Source organism: Galleria mellonella, unplaced genomic scaffold (genome assembly GCF_026898425.1).
Source record: "Galleria mellonella isolate WM207_F2 unplaced genomic scaffold, CSIRO_AGI_GalMel_v1 utg184, whole genome shotgun sequence".
NCBI lineage: Eukaryota > Metazoa > Arthropoda > Insecta > Lepidoptera > Pyralidae > Galleria > Galleria mellonella.
In genome coordinates, this window is record NW_026442025.1 from 5,677,861 (window position 1) to 5,702,451 (window position 24,591).

General features: G+C 32.2%; 3 protein-coding genes across 5 annotated transcripts in view; 1 reads left to right on the forward strand and 2 right to left on the reverse strand.

Moving 5' to 3' along the window:
* Positions 1-6,281, reverse strand: part of LOC113512010 (paired box protein Pax-6-like) — a 75,124-nt gene extending 68,843 nt beyond the window's left edge. For 2 of the 3 annotated variants that reach the window (XM_026895757.3, XM_031909210.2), the window contains exons 1-2: positions 6,035-6,281; positions 205-325 (exon numbers count right to left, since the gene is read on the reverse strand). In XM_026895757.3, the coding sequence (XP_026751558.2) occupies positions 205-292 (88 nt within the window). In that variant the 5' untranslated portion in view covers positions 293-325; positions 6,035-6,281. Of the gene's footprint in view, positions 1-198; positions 326-6,034 lie in introns of all 3 variants that reach the window. The other variant, XM_031909209.2, reaches the window with a different exon arrangement.
* LOC116412935 (uncharacterized) lies at positions 1,772-4,544 on the forward strand. The gene is made up of 3 exons (XM_031909070.2): positions 1,772-1,940; positions 3,379-4,106; positions 4,406-4,544. The coding sequence occupies exons 1-3, from the start codon at positions 1,790-1,792 to the stop codon at positions 4,436-4,438; spliced, it is 912 nt and encodes a 303-aa protein (XP_031764930.2). The 5' UTR covers positions 1,772-1,789; the 3' UTR covers positions 4,439-4,544.
* Positions 6,282-9,795: 3,514 nt separating the features above from the next.
* LOC128200420 (uncharacterized) lies at positions 9,796-14,202 on the reverse strand. Its single transcript, XM_052893810.1, has 5 exons — positions 13,950-14,202; positions 12,221-13,731; positions 12,034-12,094; positions 10,534-10,663; positions 9,796-9,837 (listed from the first exon to the last, which is right to left on the reverse strand). Exons 2-5 carry the CDS (start codon positions 13,728-13,730, stop codon positions 9,796-9,798), a joined length of 1,743 nt encoding a protein of 580 aa, XP_052749770.1. The 5' UTR covers position 13,731; positions 13,950-14,202.
* Between the last annotated feature and the right edge of the window lie 10,389 nt (positions 14,203-24,591).

Here is a 24,591-nt window from a genome sequence, read left to right on the forward strand (position 1 = left end):
AGTAACTAATGGAATATTTTTTCATATTTTTATAATATATCTTTGTGAATAAGTTAATATTAAATTTAATCAAACAATTTTCTTCCATCTCCCTGATGAGTACTGGGGAATCTCAATTCAGAACTGTGTGAATGACACTTTCTTGTATACCAAATAGTGTGTTAGTATGAAATAATAAAAAATGGCGGTCACCATTACCTTTACCTTTGTGTGCCAGGTCATCCATGCGGTCCAGCAGGTTGGTGTCAGGGGGCCAGGGGCTGATCGGCGCGAGCTGCTGCGCCGGCAGCATCGTGTATACGCCGTATTCTTCTATTGTGCCGACCTGAACAATTATATATATTATAAGGATTTTATTAAGAGTATTTACTAGAATTTCTAGAGGATAGATTTGTCTGCTTTGGTACCTGTTGCCCATTTGTATTTCTACTAGTAAGTAGTTGTGCTTTCATGGTTTTATTTCGTTTTAAAAATAAGATATAGCAGTGATAATTATAAAGTATGAAGGGATAAAACATTAGTTTCAGTTTAGGAACGGCAACGCATGAGCACGGCATTACAGTGTATTTTAAGATATACATGATGCTGTACATACCTATAAGCAACGGTCATATCTTTCAATGATTAAAAATACAATAGTTCATCACTTAATTTTTTCTCAGGATGTCGTATGAAATGACTAAGGAAACACAGTACACTACACCAGTGCAAGAGAAGGGAAACTCAAAATAAATGTCTCTATTAAATAGATAGGCAAATGCGGTAATGCTAACCTAGTATCGCCCTTATAATTGGAAAGAAAGATGTTTTTTTAATGGGGAAAGTAATGGGATAAGAAGTGTGGTGTCTATAAAGGTGTTAATGGGTGTTATGATATAGGTAAGGTATATTATGGTTTATTTATAATTTTGTCTCACTGCTAAAAAAAGGACGGTAATATTTTTCGGTGAGTGTATGTAGACTTGAATGTTAAACTTGAAGGATTTTTATTAAAGGTATGTTGTTACATTAGTCTTAATTTTTGAAGTGCTGCGCGACATCATAAAATGACAAAAACATATTTCCCAGGCAAATTTTCTATGACATAGCAAGACGAAGGATGAAAAATGTTATCTAAGCCTAACTGATGTTGCCAATCCACCTGCCAAGCGTTATAGGAAAGGCCTATGTTCAACAGTGGACAGTTCACATAAAAGAAAAAAACTTTTATATGTAAATTTTTCCACGTAAACAATGTAACATGTATAGTAGTTTCTTATTCTTTCCAATATTATAAATGTAAAAGTAATATTGTTTGTTTGTTAGCACTTAGTAATGGCTTAGCCAATCGTTATAAAATTTTATATACATGTATTATAAATAATGCTAAAGGGCTACATTTAAATTCAGTCAATAATCATATTCCGGTTACGCGGATGAAATCGCAGGCAAAAAGAATATTTAAAATTGCATAATTTAAGATTTATTTTCTAAAAATTATAATTATTTGTAGGTGACCATTCATGATACGCAGTTACCACTTTTCATAAGGATTGTTTATTTGTTTGCCATTTAAAGCTGCAAAAAAATATTTTACTAAAATCATAATGCATTTGCTGTGTTGATATGTGTGTATATATCTATTCTCTAATATGTATGAGAGAGAGAAAGGCGCATGCAATCATATCTATGTTTACTCTTAAGCCAATTTTTATTTGCATTAGTAATATTTGTTATCGAAAATTGAATTGCAACGATGCATTCAATTTTCGTAATCACAAATTAAATTTATCGACATCTATTGGTTAACATGTTTCAGAACTTCCATTTTTCCATTGATATACGATTGAAAATATGTTTTCTATTTATATTTTTTTGTGTGAATTGTGAAGTTTATTATGATATGTCCGAAGATTTGATAACGGAACTGTATTCTAAATATAAAGAAGCTGTGGCAGATGGTAATTGACCAAATTATAAGGGATATTCAGTTGTTAAGTTGAAAACAATTAAATCTTTATTCGCTCCTATATTTCGATTTTTGTGGAAAAGACTAAGAGCATTATTTACTTGCTTAACTGCATTAGTTAAGAATTTTACATTGTTTTTGACAAATATTACTTACATTGTAGGTACTTTTAACAGAAACCTATTTGGTATTATGTTAGTCATTGTATTTTGTTATATTGTAAGCTATTTCAATTCATATACTACATATACTTAAGTTATATATATATATATATATATATATATATATATATATATATATATATATATATATATATATATATATACTACTTATCAAGCAATCCGCGTTATTGTATAGGTTAGATTGCATAACTCACGATTTCCTATTGACATTAGATTGAAAACTTGAGAACGTCTCATAGGTATATATGTTATGTGTGAATTTTAAAGTATACTGTATTGGACCACATAATTTATTACCAAGTGTACTTACTTCCAAGTAATAAATTTAGTTCGTGTAATTAAAAAATTTTTGCTAATCCTCCAATTTTTGTTCAGTGGGAATTGTTAAAATAATTTTATTATAATTTTTTAGTTACTCAGTTGCTTCTCCACCAATTTTGTACGTTGATTTTATATTGTACCGTGAATATTACATATCATACATATAAAGTTGATGGTACTATTTATACCCATAACTGATTCTATAATTTTCTCTCAGATGGGTCGTTAAATAGTTTGAGATTCTAAGTAGAAATTGGAATTGACGAACTTGATAAATTAGAAAAATAGTTACATCATTATTTTTGGAGCAACATATTTTTATACAAATTTTAAAATTATTATAATTTATTTACCTACGGTCAACATAATTTTCTATATTAATTTTCGAGTAAAAGAGGTAAGTTTTCCTCTTGTCACGTTTGGTTTTAATATTCTCGGCAGAATGTGAACACGTTGAGCGTTACATAAATCACCATTTAACAGGATAAATCAAACTGTAATACGCTAATCTCTATTACGTTTAATAATATTGTGTCTACTGTGTCTTGGTATTTTGCTAACGACCCTGTGACTCATATTAACTGCATTATACGATATCAATTCGATTCTGAGTGAAACTAAGTTTCTTACCAGTTTTTTATGGTTGAAACAATTCCTTATACTGGTAAAAAGAACAAATAAAAACAAAATACATTTTGTTTTGATTTTCATGTTGCTGGCAAATTGGCCAGCTGGTCCTTTTTATATATTAATTTATATCTTTGTATTTGATTTATTCATACTATTTTAGATATATGTTTTATTTTGATACCTTTTTTCTGTGTTAGTTCAAATATACAGTTTTAGGTGACACATATTAGGTATTATTGTTCACCAATCACAGTTCATGAGAATATTATTTTTATAAAATGTTATTTATTATTTCAGATGACAGTTCTCCTTCATTGCGGCGTTTGTTTAAACATAATAAAGAATATAATATCCATGTCAATAAATTAAAAGAAGTTAACGGATATAAAAAGCATAATCTGATAATTAGACAACAGGATAATTCAAGAGCAAATCCCATAATTTACATAAACAATCCCGTTGAGTCTAAAATACCGAATGCTTATTTAACTTTAGAAGAATTCAAGAAAGTATTAGTGAATAGAGTAAAGCCAAAAATCAGAGATGAATTAGATATAGTTACTAAAATGACTAAAAAATATGAAAATTCTTCAAACAGAACTAGTGTTAGAAATATTACTAATAAAATTCCTGGTAAGTTAAGTAATGATAACCTAACTACTGAGAATACGAGGACAGATATTGTAACAAAAACACATAAAATATATGAAAATGTTACATTACCCACTAAAAATTATATGACTACACAACAAAATGATGAAACTACAGTAATAAATACAAAAATCAGAGAACAGAATGATAATATAAAATTTGAGGAACTTACTAATATTACAGTTGAAAATAGGAGTGATACTACATTTAAAACAACCGAAAGTATTAACAAATCTATTGAAAAAAATTTCAATAATGAAGATAATGAAGCAAAGGGGCTTAGCGAAGAAGAAAATTATGAAGAATCAAGCGTAGATCAAGAAATAACAACATTTTTAACAACAAAGTCTACAACAGTCAAAACGACATTAGGGGTGAGTATATGATTTAATAAGGCTTTAATATATTAAGTAATAGTGGAATAAAAAATATTTGTAAAGTTACCAGTGAAATATCAAATGATGTGTTAATATTTAAAGTATGTATTACGTTTTTTAAAAAATGAGAATAAAATAAATTATAAAAATCTACGAACTACGACGGATTTCTATAATGCGGTTTGCTTAATAATTTAAACTATAATTAATTTATAATTTAATAATAATAATAATAATTAAATAATATCATTTGTACTTAATTTATAACTAATGTAATTACTTTATTGTTTTTCCAGAGGCCATTAGTGTTCATGGGAGGCTACAACTAAGCTTTTGTGTATTAAGTAATTAATATTATTTAATTGCCTATTTTAATTTATTATATAAATACAAATTTAGTAACTAAATTATAAATACTGTAATTATTTTGTTTTTCCTCTGTTATTTTCTTGAATTTGATTTTGTCTTAATTTAATTTAATGTTAAATATAATTGTGAATGTTTATTAGCGTTTTTCTGTAGTTATTAAATATGTTATATATGTTTCACCAGAGGGAGACTTTGTACAAAAGTCGATTGCTTGGGTACCTCTGTCCCATTCGTGCTTCAACCGTGAAGCAGTTGTGTTTGCATGGCTGTGTTTCGGTTTGAAGGGTGGGATATGGCGTGAATTTACTGGGTACAGAGGAATAACACCTGAGTCCTCAGGAATGGCAACGCACGGGGGTATCATGGGCGAAACAGTATACTCTGTTATGTCCATGGTACTGCTCATGTCTATAGGCGACGGTTACCACTTTCCATCAGGTGGGCCGTCAGCTTGTTTGCCATTCTAAGTTGTATAAAAAAAATGTAATATTTGACACAAAGCATTGTATAAACTACTTATTCTGATCAATAAATAAAAAAAAAATATTATAAGTACATGTAGTAACTTAGTATCTATTATAAAAAAGTACTTACGGCAAATCGACCTAATACTAAACTCAGTGTATTTATACATGACTTTCCTTTTTTGGCAGTTGGGTAAAAATAGTTTAAAAGACAAGCATTGAATTAATTTCATAGTCGACTTACTTTCATTGTTTATCTTAATGTCCAATTTTTCAATTATACGATTAGGTAATTTTCGGACTGGATATAAAAGATTTCAACGGGTTTGAGTTACGTACAATTTAAATTGTATAAATTTGTGGGATCCTGTGGTTTACATAAATTGTAATTGGTTACAAGACATTACAAGGAGGGTGTGAGGCCCTCTTTGACCTGAGCTAGCTATCTGTTATTAGCTTTCTAGTTCTTAACCTACGAACCATTGAGTAACGATATCCAGAGAACTGCTTATAGTTAAATGAGAACAGTTTTTATTTTTTACTACTAGTAGTTTTTAAATTTAAACTATATATAGTTTATGAGATTTCGTTAACTCGCCGCAGTCCCAGGTTATTTACGATGTTTATTATTACCAGAGAAATGGTAGCAGATTATAATATGCAAAGTTAGCACTGAAGTCTATTTTTAGTTAGGGTAAAAACTATGTATCTAACCCGCTAAACCCTGTCAATGCTAAACATTTTTTTTAAAAACATTTAAGTTTGTGTTCTAAAAAAAAATCGACTTTAGCTGTGGCAAAACCAGTGTTTTAATTTCAAAATTAAACTTCTGACTCGATTTTTTTTTAATTTCTGTGGAATCAGTCTGTGAGTATACTATATTTAAATATTCTTTATATGTGTTTTAATATTGTTTTCAAATCGTCAGTAAGTATGCGTAATTTTTATATACTGAGAGTTTTTCTCTCTCTATTTACCTATGATTTTTTTGATTATATATCTATTTACCCGCTATTTAATTATTGTTTTAGTTATTAGAACATGAGGCTAAATAAGTTCTTACACAATAAATAGTTTAACACTTAAACTCACCTTATGTTACTGCAAAATAAAATATCCAAGTTATTGCCTAGGCAATAACTGTGACAATCTTCAACTGGTTTCTTCTGACATCACTTTATCTTTTCTTCGGCCTACTAAAAAGTTCACTATAAACTTTGGCTGTCTAATCGATTTCCTTGTACTTTGCGTGCTTTAAAACATGTAAATGCTAATTCCCGCCAAACGAAACGTCAAATGTCAAACGCGCGAACATTGTGCCTGTGCTTCTGAATAAAGGCGCCACTTCACTGATTACAAAACACAATCTCACGTGGAACTGTACAGCTCGTGTACACCCCTATAGCTATAACTTGGACTCTATTTGTGCACAGCGAACAGAAAGAGACGGCAATAGAGACGAGTGTCAATTCCTATTGTAAACCGCTTACGTTATTCGGGACTGCTCATTTGAGCGACAGAGACGCATAGCTTTTCATTAAGTTCTCTTAATCTGTGCACCGCCCATTTCTCATTTAACCCCCCCAGTGGTGGGGTGAACTTGGACAGTTTTAAATTATCTATTATAATAAAATTATTTCGCGAAATAAGGGGTTGGTTATGGTAATGATGTGTTTAATTTATGTCGATATCTTATCGGTGAGCGGCACGACAATCATGACAGTCGGTTGTTGCTAATACAAGACTTCTCGTTTTGATATGCAAACAACGCTTTGTTTAATAAAATTAACTTTATTTTATATTAAAAATCTTACTTTACTTACTAATATTATTAAATTGTAACTAAATAATGTCTGTACATAGGAGATATTTAAGAAAATATAATATCGTACCAGTAAATGCCAAAACGTAAATTTTTAGAATTTGTATCTCTCTATATTTCTCTTTTTATACTGTGATATTGTGCAAAAACTACTGTACCCAATTGGATAAAATTATTACAGTTGTATTTCAGAAGGCCTAACTTAAAATCTGGCATGTTTTATTTTAATACTTACATACATAATTAAAATAGAAGGCAAAAAGCTAGTGTGTAATATAATTCTAGAGTATTATAATTTATATTTAAATGTTAAAAGTTTAAAAGAAAAACCAAAATCCGTATCATACGGAAAGATTAAATAAGAATTATATAAAAATGCTTATAATAAATAATAGGTTAGTAGTTAGTAATTATAATAAATGAAAGAATTTGGGAACTATTCGAATATTTTAGGATGTACCTAAACAGGTGAGCAAAAATATCTTAAGTCAATTAAATATTACAAAAACTACAACGGCGCTTCTCCAAAGATAAAAATTCTCTTTCATCGTACATACAGACAGAAAGTAATGAGAACAAGCTATTAGTATTTAGGGGCTTGTATTACAACCCTTTAATGATAATGTGGTCTCTTTCCTTCTGGCGTAAAAAGCCTCTGATGACGATTTTCTGTCTCTTTTCTTAACAGACTTGTCACATTATTTCTAGATATAAAACTCGTTTTTACCAATGGAATCTCTACTTTGGGTTTCTAGCATTACGGTTTGTTTTCTTTCAATATACTTTCTTTCTTGTCTTCTTTCAATAGACTTAAGTTTCTGTCAACGTTTGCGGTCGAGTTTCGTGGTTAATCTCCCCCGCACAAAATTGTTAGTCACACAAACATTATCTTTGGCCAATGGTACGTAACCGCTAGCCATTTCTAACCAATCAAAAATCTTAAAATTTCAATTTCCCGCGCTTTTGATTTCAAATATTTATATTTTGTTCCATTTTTAAATCGTAACATTGTAACAGTCCTTTTTGTGCACCTGCTGAGAAACATTGCTATTGTGTTTTTCTTTTTTTTTTAATTGTACCTCCACAAATGAGTTTTTATAACTTTTATTTCTTTTAATATACTTAAATAAACAAACTTGGCTCATAAAAGCCCTTTATCTACTATAATGTCTTTAAAATGTAGTTCTATTTCTTATTTACTATTTTTCTACGTTTTAATATCTTTTATCATCATATCATATCAGATCTTACTGTTTACTACCCATATGAGAAGTTTTGTCATTAGTTGTCACGTTTGGTAGGCGGGTTAACAACCGTAGTCAGGCTTTTGGATATGTTTTGAGAGGGACGCTGCTGCCTATCTCTCGACCATTAATTTATTTTAGTCGCCTCTTATGACATGCACAGGAACGGAAGGGATAGCCTATTCTATTCTAGGACCACACAGCTACATTTTTTATATTAAGATTTAATATTACATTCTTTTATTTGAATACTAGCGACCCGTCCCGGCTTCGCACGGGTGTACACTACATCTCATCACATTAGAAATCTCTAAAATTATCAGTGTTTCTCTACTTTATCATACATATAAACCTTCCTCTTGAATCAATCTATCTATTAAAAAAACGCATCAAAATCCGTTGTGTAGTTTTAAGGATTTAAGCATACATATGAACGGACAGACAGCGACAGCGACTTTATTTTATATGATGTACCTAGTGATATTCTTAAATAGTAGATTTAAGATTTTGTTTCATTCTTTTTTTGCAAAAAAAGATGACTTTTATAAATTTACTATTAGACATCCTGGAAGGCTTAAGCTACCAAATATAAAAACACGTCTATATCATAGTAACAGTTACTCATCCATCGTGTATAAGAATTTACAATAAACTACCAAATTCGCTTACTGATCTGTGTTTGAAAAGGTTTAAAATCATATTATGTAAATGGTTAATTACAAAGTGTTTCTATACATTGAAAGATTATTTTTCAAGTACAATGAACGACATTATATAATTCAATTTTGAATGTAGAGTACTGTATTACCTGTAAATGTATGATTAAACGTAAAAGGAGTGAAAAATAATGACATGCATGACTTTAGTAATGTAACTTGTAATTAATAGTGATTGTTAATAATACATATAAAAATGTTGCACGCCAAGCTGGCTGAATGTTAAGGTTACACAAAATGTATAATAATACCTAACTTTACCACATTCATCTCAATAAATTTCATTTAATTTTATTTCAAATTCCAAACTCGACAGTGTGTAAACAGATGATGATACTGCCTATGTTTAAAGAAGAATGTTATTACTTTTTATAAGGCTTATTTGTCACTTAGTTTATGTAAAAAAAAGTTATACATGCTCTTCTTATATCAATAAAAAAATATTGTTGAAATGAAACTATAATGAGCGTATGAACGCCTCATTAAACCACATTGAAGGTAAAACAACGCGCCAAGTGGAATCTGCTTTCGTCAAAGTGGATTGCTTACCTACACGTCCTCTTTAATGCTCAATTTGGTGAAGAACCTAACTACATTTCGGCTTATAGAAGTATGGAAAGGGCTTCCTTTTATATTCGACTAGATTACATGGCTATATCATAAAATACTCAATAGTTGCACATTACATATAATAAGTGTCTATGCTATGTATAGCCTCAGGTACTCGGCCTAATTCGATAGCTCTGTATTTGGAAACTTTGTATAAATATTAGTAAATCTATACCTAAAATACAATTAAAAAAATACCATGATTTTTATTTTAATGGTAAAATTCCCTATTAAAAGTTATCATAAATAATGTTGTATCTATTTTGTATAAAGTCGCCTGCATAGTACACGTCCATGTTACTTATTATTGTTAGAGTTTAGTTCATCAAATAGCAAATATTGAGATATGGTACCTACTTAAATTACTAAGTAACGCTGTGACTGATCATCTTCATATTATAAGGAACAGTAATCCGCAAGTGATGTAGTTATGCTGGTATTACAAACGTTTCGTTTCTCGATTTATGTGGTAGGGTAATTATTTATTTTCTTTTTACTAGATATCTGCAATTATACGATATATTGTCTAAGTATATTGTCATCAGGGTTTGAATTTATATTTTAGTTATAATATCTATATACCTGATTCAATAACAAATATATTTAAAGTCTGTTGTCATCAAAAATAATATTGGATAACGGACTTTTAACATATTCGAATATAGATATCCGATCAATATGGGCGATATCTAAATGGGTGAAGACCTTTTTTCTACTATCAATGTCCAGAGAAACCCAATACATAGATATTGAATAGATATCCAAATTACTAATGCCTAATTGTGTTGCCGTTAGTTCTAAACAGTTTCTTTTATACCACGCCCAGCTGGTAAAGACCTAAATCATACTGTGTTCTAATAACCAAGAATTGTACGCTTATTTAGAAGGGATGCTGCTGCTTATCCCTTGACCATTAAGTTCCCTTAGTCGCCTCTTACATTACCCAAGGGAAAGGAAGAGGTGGACCGTTCTATGCTGGGAGCACCGTTGGTCAAGCGTGGCAACCATTGTTAAAACTCTTATGGTCTCCCATAAGGGAGTTTTAACAATGGTTTGCACTAGCTATCATTGAGGCTTAAGTTCAACAGCAGACACTTAACGGTTGATATAATAAAAATAATAATAATCGTGTAATAAGTATTACAATAAAAAACATTCAATTTTTTCTCTCTTTCTCTCTCTAATAAAAGAAGAAAATACTGAAGCGGAGTCCATATTAAGCAAGCAGTGGGTGCCCAGCGCAGTGTGTGCGCAATTGCACATCAATAGGACGGGAGTCGGCCGCGGCGCGGCGCGGCGGTCGCGGGGCTCCACACTACCCGGCGATGTTCTGGGTCCCGTTACATCCGTTTACTATTTGTAACAACTGTAATAAACTAATACGTAAGGATGTCGCTTTATAGCGTTAAGAGTTTCTAAACCATAAACGTAGGCCTCTGACCAATGGCGGCGTGACAGGCTAGATCGTTGAATTCACTAAAATATGATTGAGCGCTATGATAGCTGACTTATCCGTCGTACTCGTGAACAGGTACTGCTTGTGGGGACTGGTCTATGCATGTTTGCTTGTTAATTTTCCATGTAATATTAAATTTTACCAGAGGGAGACTTTGTACAAAAGTCGAATGCTTGGGTACCTCTGTCCCATTCGTATTTCAATCGTAAAGCAGTTGTGTCTGCATGGCTGTGTTTCGGTTTGAAGGGTGGGATATGGCGAAATAGTATACTCCATGTATGTCCATGGTACTGCTCATGTCTATAGACGACGGTTACCACTTTCCATCAGGTGGGCCGTCAACTTGTTTGCCATTCTAAGTTGTAAAAAACAAAAGTAATAATACACATAAATAGAACTTTATGTTATTATAATCACAGTTCCCATGCAAATATAAAATTATCTTTTACATATGTAATAATTTGAAAAGAGTAAAGTAGTGAGTTTTTTGCAAGCTCTGCTAAACAGAACATTTCGATTAAACATTTCGAACCCAGCAGAAATACATAATAGAATCATAAAAAAATTACAAATAAAAATAGCTTGTTGAAGTCAATTGGAATAAAGATAATTTCTGTTCTATTCTATTCTAATGGCGGGGCAAGACCTAAATTAAATGTGAGCAAGGTGTAGGGTAGGGCGGGGCTAGAAGTCCCAATTTTCATTACTAGATACATAGATTGTAAAATAGAGTACTTACAGTCAACAAAAGCAGTTGCAAAAACCTTATACAAATTAGCTTTACACTTAAATAATAAAAAGCATGACTATTTATTTGATTTATTAAAAATTTTGAGTTAAAGGCAAGATGGAATTTTGTACTTTTTGCCCCCCTCGCGGGGTAAAAAGTCCCACGCTGGGGGTAAAAAGTCCATTCGTCTTAATGGCTAAGTAGATTGATCAATTAGGGTAAATGAAATAAGATTATTTGAAAATCAATATCTTTTATTTGAAATTAAATATTTTAATAGTTATAATCAAGATAATCTCAAGAATGTTATCAAATAATATAAACTTAGAAAAACAATCAATTAAAGGAAACATAACATAAATTATTCTGTTCAAACAAATAAAAAAGCTAATCTTTTATTATAATATCTGTCATTCTAAATGTCTTAAATTATAATCAACTACTTAAAATCTTTTTAATCTTCATCACTATTGCAATTAACACAAATAAAATTAAAATTTGAACCAATACATACACATCGTTCATGTGCCCAATCTTTGCAGATTGTGCATTGGATCCATTGCTCTCCTGACTTGCTTTTTGTATAAGATTCGCAGCATATAATACAAAAATATTCTTCATCAGAGGAACACGAAGGACTCATTTCTCTCAAAACTTTCTTTTTTACTATATTTTTTTCTTATTTTCTTTAATTGCCTTACTTTTTCTTTTTTTAGACTTCTCTTGTTCTTTTGCTAACTCATTTTTTTCTGGAGAGTCTGTTAATATTGTTGCTTTGCGTCGTTTTCTGGTATTTGAGGTTTTTCGAAGTCCTGCTTTGGGCACAGGTAGAACGGATTCAGGGGAAAATACTTCTTTTGATGTGCAAGGTTGGGGAGATATCTCTCTTGATTGTTGCATAATATTTGATTGATTTATTTGAGTTTGCTCAGGGTCAGTTATTACATTTACTGGTGGTATATTTTCGGTGTTATCAAAAGCACTGATACGATCTGTTACATTGCTTGGCGCATAGTCTGCATCTGTAAATATATCGCGATTAAATGGAATTATACCGGACGCCTTAAATCCCTTGATAATGTTAACTGGCGAGAGAGCGATTGGTAATGCTGTACGAACCAGCGATGGGATATCGTATATTGTCATAGTTTTTCCTGCATTATTTCTCATCCATGAATCCTGAGCTCTAGACAAATGAATCTTGAATGAACCAAATACAGACACATCAAGAGGCTGTAATTTGTGTGTACAGTGGGGAGGGAAAGATAGCATAACTATCCCGTTTTGTTTGGCCAAATCAAGGGTCTTGACACATAAATGTGATGAATGGTTATCAAGTAGGAGAAGAATCGGAGTATCTTTTGAAGGCCTTACATGGCGGATAAAATGCTGAATAAAACAGTAATATTCCTCGTCTGTAACCCACCCACTTGGATTTGCCTTTCCAATACAGTCCGGTGGACCATCACGAACGAAGTGATCGTGATAATTTTTCCTCGGAAAAATAAACATCGGAGGGATATGAGAACCTGTAGCCGAGATTGCTACTATAACGGTGACATTAGTGCCCCTTTCTCCAGATGTAACAGAGCCAACGTTGCGTTTTCCTTTCGCAGCAACAATTTTTGAAGGCTTTAACACAGTCGAAACTCCAGTTTCATCTATATTCCAAACAGAAGAAGCTGTAAATGTATACTTATCCATTACTTGAGCCAGCTTATTAAAAAAATCATGAACATTTGAACGATTGAAGGAAGTCGCTCTACTGAGACTTGTAGCCTCGGGTTTTCGAATAGATAAAGATCGGTTCCTTTTTAAAAAAGCTGTCATCCAGTCTTTTCCTGCCATTTTATTTTTCTGCCAAGAATCAGGTACAGTAATTGCAAATTTAATAGCACAATCATATGCTAAGCGACGTACATCTTTAGGACCCAGGCCATAAAACATTTGAGCAACCATAAGCAGATAATCGCTTAAACTCTTCTCTTGATCTGCAGTAAAAATTTTACGTGTAGGAAGGTATCCAAAAGTTACATTATTTGGTTCCTTATTGTATCGCGCAATAAACCTTTTAAGGGAATTCCTACAGATATTGTGGTCTCTTGCAGCTTGACACAGTTTTTTCTCACCATTAATTACCTCATTTGCAGCCCTCTTCATTATATCTAGTGACATAGTCCCTCTATCTGTCTTTTTCTTGTAATGACGCATTCTAAAACAACAAAAAAGCAATATTATTAAGTATGTTTATTGAAATAAAACATGGGGTAAAAAGTCCTCTCGCGAGGCAAGAAGTCCCATCGACGTACTTCTTGCCCCGTACCTACCTTCAGTGATTTACGCGGTTATAAAACAAAGACGGTTAATATCTAGAAAATATTGTTAGCATGCATTATTTATATATAGAATAACAGTGTAATACGAGCTTACCTTAATAATTTATTAAATTTCAATGCCGATGTAGGAAAAAAAACAAAAACAAAATATTTTTTCACTTTTGAGTGCCAAAAAATTTCGTTAATCGTGTTACTCGCATGTGCGTTTCGTTACGACTGGCGACTCTCGGCTTTGTACTCGCCCCTCACCCCGCTCCAAATCACGTAGATCTTTTGTTTCTAGTGTGCTTCTATAATGAGATACGTATGTTGGGACTTCTTACCCGCCGGACTTTTAGCCCCGCCCTACCCTACATATTGCGCGAAGCTCTTTGTTTAAAAAAAAAACAAATATATGCGTGGCGCGAACTTCTTTAGATCACAAGGCCGTAAGTTGTAGCCCACGTCGCCCACACGTTGTGCCGCCTCTATTTGTGACTACGGCATGAAACAGGTATATTGGAAATATATCACACGCTAGAATCCTTACTATTATGAGATTTTATAGACAAATGTATTAATTAACCACGTGTAAGTCTTAGGTGACGTTAATATATACCTACGGCAAGATACTTATTAGTACTATCTTTAGTAAATTAAAACAAATCTTTTAAAAACTATTTATAATTACTCCTCTCCATCCAAAGGTTACCTGGAATAAATAACTTTTAGCGATAAGGTCTTCCATTGTTTTCTCACTGCGATCATGTTTTGTAATTGTTTGTATCTATAATAAGTTTACTATTTTAATCTTGTAGAGGAAACAATAAAAAGTATATATCTATCGTTTCGTACTTAATCATTCTAGATGTTGGACAAACCTACTATATTTATAAAATACTAGTTCATTAAAATAAATTACGCAGTTAGCGCGCAGTTATGCTTACTATAAAAAACATTTCAACGCCCGAAGCTTATTTTTTATTGAGAATACTTTATTTAAATTATGATAAAATCTAGTATCATTATCCTCAACTAATCCGTAGAACAAAAGACCGCAAAAGTGTAAACCCATTATAACGCTCAACTGAATGGCACGTAGGGCTGTCATTGTAACGTTATTACTTAATATCTTAACTGAATAGTAAAATGGAATATCTGGTTGAAAACCAAGTATTTGTTTTAACTTTTCTGTTTATTCATTTATTAATTGCTCACTCCGGCCAATTCAAGACTTTCAATTGCATGTTGTTGATTACAGTAACTGGCATTTTTTGTGGCTTGCCATGACATGTTATACCTTTGGTTTAGGTATCTATGTACGACATAATCTGTTGATCGCCACATGATATCATAAAATATTTGTTACTTATTTTATGAACAATTTGAAAATAAACAATGTTATAAATTTAAACGTTTTTCTTTTATGTAAGTTACACCATTATCTATTTCAATCTGGACCCAATTTTTATGATTATCCTTTAATTAAAACTAATTGATCTAGTACTCTGTTTCTATACTAACTTTGTCAGGATTGAAACATGTAAGTCAGTGTTAATTTTCAAAACTGCCGATTCTTTTTGATGACAACCCTAATGCCATTGAAGGGATGGTCCTCACAACCGTAATGGGGTACGCACTGAACACACAGATGTCCCCAGTGAACGTTGGGGACAGTCCACCTACCTCGTTACATCCCCTTGCACTAGCTATCATTGAAGTGTTTGTGGTAATCTGTATTAATCACTATTATTTTTGGTCTTGCGGTTTGTAAATATGAAATTGTATATGTAAGTAAACTGAAGTGGCAATGGGCCGGCAACACAGATCAAAGAACCGATAACTGATATCATTATCGGAACGTTTCTTGTCTATGGAAGAAACGTTCCAGAATGATAGCTCAAACAAGTCTGAAGGCTGTGTAGGACTATTTCATACTATTTAAATATATTATCGGGACTCAGCGCGATGAAAAATTTTTGCAGGTAAATAGTACTTACATACCTGCTACTTTATTGTCGACGTTTCCTATTTAAATATGTGTAAATAACACGAAAGTTTATGATCACACTAGATGAAGTGATCACTGAAATGTTTTGCAGGAAGTCAATGGATACTTGTAGCTCAGAACTTTTTCTAATGCTAGTATAGATAGGAGGCCTGAGGGCCTACCATGAAATGTTTTCAGAAATTTTGGAGTCAAATGAAACACAAATTTGATGTTACAATTTAATATAATAATAATACATACATATTGGAAATATTAAAAATGTTAAAATATCGTTCGTTTGGACTTTTATGATAGGATGTATGACGAACGTAATGTTAAACTTCATTTATTGGTTCCATTTTGGTATAAACAAAAACACGAAATTGAGTCCGAAAATTCGGAATTTCATTTCATGGTATACCTGCTGTATACACCATTGAATATTAAACAACTGAAAAGATAATGATGATGACAGTAAGATTTTTGTTTTACAAATATAATTCCATTGTTTATACTAATTCCATTGTTTATATCATTTTTAACAAAGGGAGACTTTGTACAAAAGTCGTTTGCTTAGGTACCTCTGTCCCATTCGTGTTTCAACCGTGAAGCAGTTGTACGAGGTTTGTCCGGAAAGTACGTATAAAAGTTTTTTAAAAATTTTATTTTACAATTATTCAGGTAAATCAATTTTATCCCCTTCAAAGTACTCCCCCTGTGACATAATGCACTTGTGCCAACGCCGTTTCCACTGTGAGAAGGCTCCTTGAAAGTCCTCTGGTTGTAGGTTTCTCAGCTGCCCCGTCGTAGCTTTTTTTATCTCATTTATGTCCCCCAAATGCCGCCCCCGAAGTACCAATTTGGTTTTTGGGAACAAGAAGAAGTCACATGGGGCCAAATCCGGCGAATAGGGGGGGTGTTCGGTCACCGTAATGGAATTTTTACTCAAAAACTCACGGACAACAAGAGATCGATCTTGGCGCAAATTTTTTTCATTTGAAGTTCGTTTCTTAGAATTTCGTGGACCACGGTTTTGCCCAAATTAAGCTCTTCAGCCACCTGTCTGACCGTTAAACGACGGTCCCCATTAACACAAGTTCGAATTCTTTCCACGTTTTCGTCGGAATGTGAAGTGGAAGGACGTCCTGAACGTGGGTCATCTTGAACGCTTTCTCGGCCCTCTCTGAATCTTTTTAGCCACTTGTGGACGGTTGGTTCCTTCACAGCATCATCCCCATAAACTGTTCTGAGATCGGCAAAAATTTCACGGCCATTCTTGCCGAGTTTCGAGAGAAACTTGATTACGACGCGCTGCTCTTCAACGGAAGCGGGCTCCATGCCGACGGGGTTTCGTTAAGAGGTAACTTCACAGATGGCGTGACAAGCCAGTTCGCACCGCACGGCGGTCAGACCAGAACTGAAGCATTGTTAGGGACATAAGGAAGGGGTCCTGCGCTTACCTGGCCTCCCCACTCCTCTTTCTCGCATTCCAGAACACTTTTATACGAACTTTCCGGACAGACCGAGTATTTGCATGGCTGTGTTTCGGTTTGAAGGGTGGCGTGAATTTGCTGGGTACAGAGGAATAACACCTGAGTCCTCAGGAATGGCAACGCATGGGGGGTATCATGGCCAAAACAGTATACTCTGTTATGTCCATGGTACTGCTCATGTCTATAGGCGACGGTTAACACTTTCCATCAGGTGGGCCGTCAGCTTGTTTGCCATTCTAAGTTGTATAAAAAAAAAACTAAACTATTTTTTTTATTAAATTATTTTCCATCAGCTTGTCTGTGATTTAGTTTGCCATTCTAAGTTACTTAATAAATAACATCTAGATTAAAATATGTATACCTATCCCATATCATTATAATCTAGGTGCTATGAAGTAAAAACATTAACATATTTCACTGAAACTATTATGCAAATACACATTTTATCCTAAAACAATGTGGCGTTGCATTAATGCATGTAGAATTATGCCTGTGAAACAGCCAGTGGGCGCACTTCCTACACGGTGCAGTGCGCGGCGCTGCGTGCAATTATAATGCAAATGCCCTCGTTTGCAACATGGCTGCCAGGTTTGTCGCTGTCCCTGTTTTTAATGCTGAATATTTTGCATTAATTATAATCAAAGTTGTATAGAAGTAATAGAATAAAATTTATCTATTTAGGTAAAGAAATCATTATATTTACAATAGGCACGAGTTATGTTGCTTCTACCAGATTCAATCCAATCGATTAATCAATCATTCAATGTTCCACTGCTAGACAAAGGCCTCTCCAACCGTTTCATATTGCACGATCGTTCCTTATTTAAAAACTTATAGAAATCTTTTACGAAAACATACAATATGTTTTTGCAAGTTAAGCTTGGTGCAAAGTTACAATATTACATTATCTCTTCTTTTGAATTAGGTAAATAAAAAAAATACATATAGTAAATATAAAAAATACACCCAAAATGGTTATTTTATTAGGTAGTTAAATAAGTGTGAGAGTTTGGCAGGCTATTCTTACGTTTTAAAGTCAGCGGTAAGCTAGCTCACCGTTGAGTTGGATTCAAATATGCTCAACGAAGTGTGCCAGTGTTAGGTTCACCACAAGTAATAGTATCATTACTATATATTATATTGTGTTACAAAGTAAATAAATAAATCGATAAATATCTGTGATTACCTTATCGTAGGTATATAAATATTGAACTTGTATTTCCACTCGGTCCTCCCAGGAAACCTGATAAACTTTACACAACCGTCTTTATCCTCATAAGTCATCATTCATCGGTACCACTCTAGTATGTACCCATAGCCCAGGTGAGGTTACTATTCCATTTACATCATTAAAAAAAACTTCCAAAATATTTAGAGGTCGTAGGTCGATACTATTTTTATAATATTGGTATTTATTTAGCATTTAATGTTTCAACAGAATAGATTCCGATAAATAAGACTACGTTGTTTACGATAAAGCAGGAATGAAAATTCATAATAATTCAATAGAATAAAAATTTCAGCCCAATAACTGAGAATTAAATGCAATTTCATATTAATCTAGTTCCTCATGCCATCTATGAAAACGAAAACAAACTTAAGCTGTTTCACCACCCGGCAGATGGCAATATAATGTATCAGTGTATTACAGAAAATACAACACAGATGGCAGTAGTATGACACATATCTAAGCAATAGAGGGTTCACTTTCTGCTACTTTTGTACATTTTAGATGTGTAATTTTTTATTAGATGGCGTTATTTTAATATTATGTGATATACTTATTTATGTATTTAGAAAGTAGCTGCTCATCCCGGCTTCGCATAGGACTAATATCAATTAGGAAATTGCAACTAAATCTTCCTTTCTTTAATACAAATTTTTATTTTTCTGCACAACTTTTTTATATTTTTTTTCATTCAAACCTTGTTCTAATAATTACAACAAAAGAAGGATCAGTCATATTGTTGCTACCTTTCTGAAAATATATTCTAACATACATTCGCTAATTGATTTTTATTCGTTCAAATTAAAATATTACAAAAAAAAAAAGAAATGCGGGTTCGAATCGCGTGGATCGATGGACTGTACCAAGCACAATACGACCAGTACAGTATTTTTTTCATATATCTCCACAATGTACTGGTGCAGGATCCAGGATACCCTGTCTTATAAGAAACCAGGCAACGAACATTTGAGGGTACAACCCAGAATATCAAGACCTGAGCCAAGTTTTTTTTTTATACATCTTAGAATGCAAACAAGCTGACGGTCCACCTGATGGAAAGTGGTAACCGTCCCCTATAGACATGAGCAGTACCATGGACATAACAGAATATACTGTTTCGCCCATGATACCCCCCATGCATTGCCATTCCTAAGGACTCAGGTGTTATTCCTCTGTACCCAGTAAATATGACGTGATATCCCACCCTTCAAACCGAAACACAGCCATGCAAACACAACTGCTTCACGGTTGAAATACGAATGGGACAGAGGTACCCAAGCAATCGACTTTTGTACAAAGTCTCCCTCTGGTAAAAGAATTCAAAGAAGTTCGTTTCCTAAATTGGTTCAAGGAAGAAATTTATATAATCCTCCTAGATTGTCTATTTGGTAAATGTAGTGTTTATCTGTTTCCCTTAAGTCAGTTAGCAAAGAAATCTATCTATATGGATTCTCTAAATCGTATTCGGGATCTCATTTATACAAAGCGACATACCTTCCCTTGCATCACGGAGGTTTTATATCATCTGTGACAACTGACAATATACCAATGCAATTAGTAGAAGGAAAAAAAAAACTATACCAAACCACGTGATAATTGTAAACTAGAGTTTGCCCACTTGTGGGGTGAGATTTGTATCCGTGTTCATCAATATTAAATATAACATATTAATATAACAATAATAAATATTTTTATTTAAGTAAACATAATAATAAGCATTTTTAAATATTCACTTCTTTTTATAAATCTAGCGCCCACTTCATAATGCAATTTCAGCTGAGAAGAACGGGTAAGAAACATAGCTGTTTCCTTTTTTTTCAAATAAAAGTTTACAACTAAAACTATGAATGGATAAAGTGACAATCACAAACTTCGTATCGATAAAAGAAAGAAAATAAAAAAGCTACCAAGCTACAATCAATCACAGTATTCTTGAACGTTATGTATTTCTATAAATAATACTTTATAATAAGTATATACATATATCAATTTAGAAGTGATATGAAACTTTCAATTGGGGCAAACACGTCAGTCAATTAATAGAAATTAACACGTGTAGGTTGAAGATCAGTTAATTTTCTTATTAGAAACAAAGTAGATTCTATAGTCAATTACTGCTCAGTTATATTAGTTTAGTTGACTAGTAACGGGGAAGCTCGCCTTAATTAGTTGCAATTTACATATTACGTAGGAAGAGCTTAACAGGTATAATATGTTGGCTTTGTTGTTATTTTTTATGTCTTCAGAATATTTCTTTTCTCTTTTAATACTGGCAACTTTTATGTTAGTTGACTAATTAAAAAAATCTGCTTCCACCCTAGAAAAAGCGCAAACGAATTTATTGAAACATTATCGTTACTGAGTTTATACGCTTTCTTATTCTTTTTCATGTGAGCGTTGGCCGAAACGATGTCATTTATAGATTCGTTTGTACATTTCATAGGGTGTAGTAACTACAAATATACATATATATATATATATATATATATATTATATTGTCACAAATGATTTTAGTAGGTTAGTTGCAATTAGGCTTTGGTGATTTTCTAAGAGGGACGCTGCTGCCTATATAATGCAAATAAATTATCTATCTGTCTATCTATTCCTCGACCATTAAGTTCCCCTAGTCGAATTTTGCGACGCCTACGGGAAAGGTAGGGGTGGCCTAGTATTATCCTCAATTTAATCTGCTTAATAAATACCTAAATGTTAAAGATTATTTTTCTATCCTACATTAGTTATAATCCCACTTGGTTATAGACTTATCTGTCTACAATGCACGGTATATAATTTTCAACATAAATAAAAAAAGTAGTAGGTTCTTAATTCGACTATATTTTTATGTGTATGACGATATCTGCATCAATTCCATACTAATTTTGATGATTTACATAAAATAATTCAATTATTTTCGTAGCCTAAATTTAAAATTAATCACTGGACATTTATAACTCACGTGAATAACTAAGAAAATATGGCTAGCAATATTATATTTTAATAGCTATGTCATAATACTTGTTTTGCTTCTTTAAGCTAAGCAACACAGCTAATTTTCATTTAATCTTTAGCGGGTGAAAATACGTGGGCTCGAATCGTTACGAATCTTCTTTCTGTATTCAAAAGAACGATAAACAAAATGTCTGTTGAAGGCTTTAACGTTCGATGAAGTAATCTTGATACTTGCGATATTATTAAATATAAATGTAATTCGATTCTAATCTAACAAAGCGCAGTTAGGCTTTAGAAATATTTTAAGAGAGATACTCCCTTAGTCGCCTGTTACGACACCCACGGGAAAGGAAGGGGTGGCCTATTCTATGCCGGGACCACACGGCCATCAGTTATATCAGTTATTAACTGTCTATTTCCATTACATTTATACTTTCTTTTTTGAAGAACTGTAAATAATAAAATATAACCTTAAGATAATTATAATTAGATATACAGGGTAAATGCTTTTTGCTTTACCTACTAACATGATTAGTTTCGTATAATCAGCCGAGTTACAATAAAGTTCTCGTGCTGAGGGTGTAATACGAGTATCAATAGATTAAATAACTTAATATGGATCATACAAAATGAGTCATATTACGATTCGTGTAAAGAAACTATTTTAGCCCCCTAGATGGTTTATATAATCCTCCTAGATTGTCTATTTGGTAAATGTAGTGTTTACCTGTTTCCCTTAAGTCAATTAGTAAAGAAATCTATCTATGAATTAGTTCTAGTTATTCCTTAGTATCATTTTAAACATTATTCTTCCACTGCTGGACATACACCTCCTCCATAAAAAATGGTCCTGAACCATCTGCAGTAGTTTTCCATTGTATGTGTTTTAAAATTTGTAAGTCATATTAGGCACGTCTGTGATTGTTTATTTACACCAATTTTCAATTTTTCACTGCATAATTATATTTGTTTTGCCGCAGGTTGACTGGGAGAGAATGCTATGTAGCGTTAAGTCCGCCTTTTGCACTAAACATTTTTTGTAATATGGTTAATAAAGAATAAATAAATGTCATTGTCTCATTTTACCTTATGCACGTGGTAATGATACTTGTTTAAGAAGGCTAATATGGTTTAAATAGATTCCTTAAAATCGTTACTTTTTTATAATACTACGCGTTAGTTAGTTAGGTTTAATTGTTAGTTATAACCGTTATTGTAGTTTTAGTCATAGACACATTATTTTACAAATAACAAAAAAAAAGCAGTTACTTTTCTTAATGTATTCTTATCAAGACTGTTTAGTCGCGGTATTCTCTCTTAATATGATCACGCATCACATCCGGCACTCACTCTCAATTTCTCTACGACGTGTCCTAAACATTTTAAATAATTCATCGACGTCTGATACAAACGACTGTTTCATCCACTTACAGAATGATAATAAGGAGTCTGAAGGCTACGACCACTAAGTAAGATTTAAGCATTTATATTTGTCTAAGATAAGTTCTGTCTTAGATACTGTTCAAGGGTTTTTGTAACAATTTTAAGTGACTTCATAGTTGAAGAAAGAGTTTCACATATCTGAGGTTTTCTCTTATACGATTTATCATAAACTTCACTAATATTTTTTACAAATAACGATTACAAAAAAAAAAAAAAAAAATCTTGGGCTGAGAAATAAATCGAGAACCTTCTTCTTTTTATGTCGCATCATTATAACAATATTTGATGGCAATTAGTTTAAAAATAAACGGGTCAAGAAATAACAATAACAAACGTGTATTTCTGTTTACTATTATTTGTATTATCGAACAAAGTTTATTCGTTGATTCGAATAAGGGTTCCCCGCATGGCCGAGTCACTCGCAATACCTTTCCTATTTTTTTGGTCAATTACATTTCATATATGAAAAAGAGTATCCTAACATAGTAGTTTACTATCCTGATTTAATAATGCATTGATATATCTGTTATGTTAACTTTAACTATTTATTAAACTCTCATTGTTAAGGCGTAGTTTCCCCTTATTAAGAGGACAATTATTAGTAGATACTAGAAGCTTGACTAAGAGATTAAACGATACCTTAAAATAATGGATGATATTCATTATAAATAAACAATATTATAATAGAAATATCAGATATTTCTATTATACTTTTTGTTATTCTAAATACTATGTAATGCTGTTTATATTCGTGTCTATAGGCAACGGTTACCACTTTTCAACAGGTTGGCTGTCAGTTTGTATGTCATTCTAATTATCATTAAAAAAAATATAAATTTTAATTTGTAATTATAGAATTGTTTTATAAAAATATTTATATTAATAATACAAAAAACGTACCTATTTGATGTATTTATTTAATTCTTACAGTTTTTATTTCACTAGTTATTAATTGCATTGTCGTCCTAATAATATAATAAAAGGATAGTCGACTGTTAAGATAAATCATGACCTCCGTTTTTTAAGTAGGGAAAATTTCTTATAACTAATCAGTAAAGGCTTACGAGATTTCTTCTCGAGTCGACCGCAACTTGCCAATTGACCCAGGTCATGAATTGTATCTGAGTAGAATTATAATTAGAGGTAGTAAATTAATTTAAAAATAGAATAAATCTGCATAATTTATTAGTTTTCATCCAGTTCACGTAATTTAATATTCTAATTCCTTAATCAATTGACAAAAATCCTAGAAAATCGGATCTATTTTTCATTTCGTGATAAGAATTAAAAAGTGTTACCACAATATAAATCTTTGCAGATAATTTTTCATTATAGTAATAATATACTTGACTATCATTTATTTATTTACACATTGTTGCACCATTTATTAAAATAATAAATACAGTAAATTTTAATATGAAGTGATACAAAAGGCCGCCTTATCGTTAAACAACCTCTTCCAGGCACCTTTCCCACCAGTAGAGAATATTGAGAAAAAAGACAAAAGGTAGGTGACACACTATTATTTAGATACTAATATATACAAACATAGTGTGCGTATACATATACGAGTAAATATTAAATCAAATCATATTTATTTGCTTGCTACACTGTAGTTTTTTTTACGGCAATTTTATAAAGATTTTCAGTCACA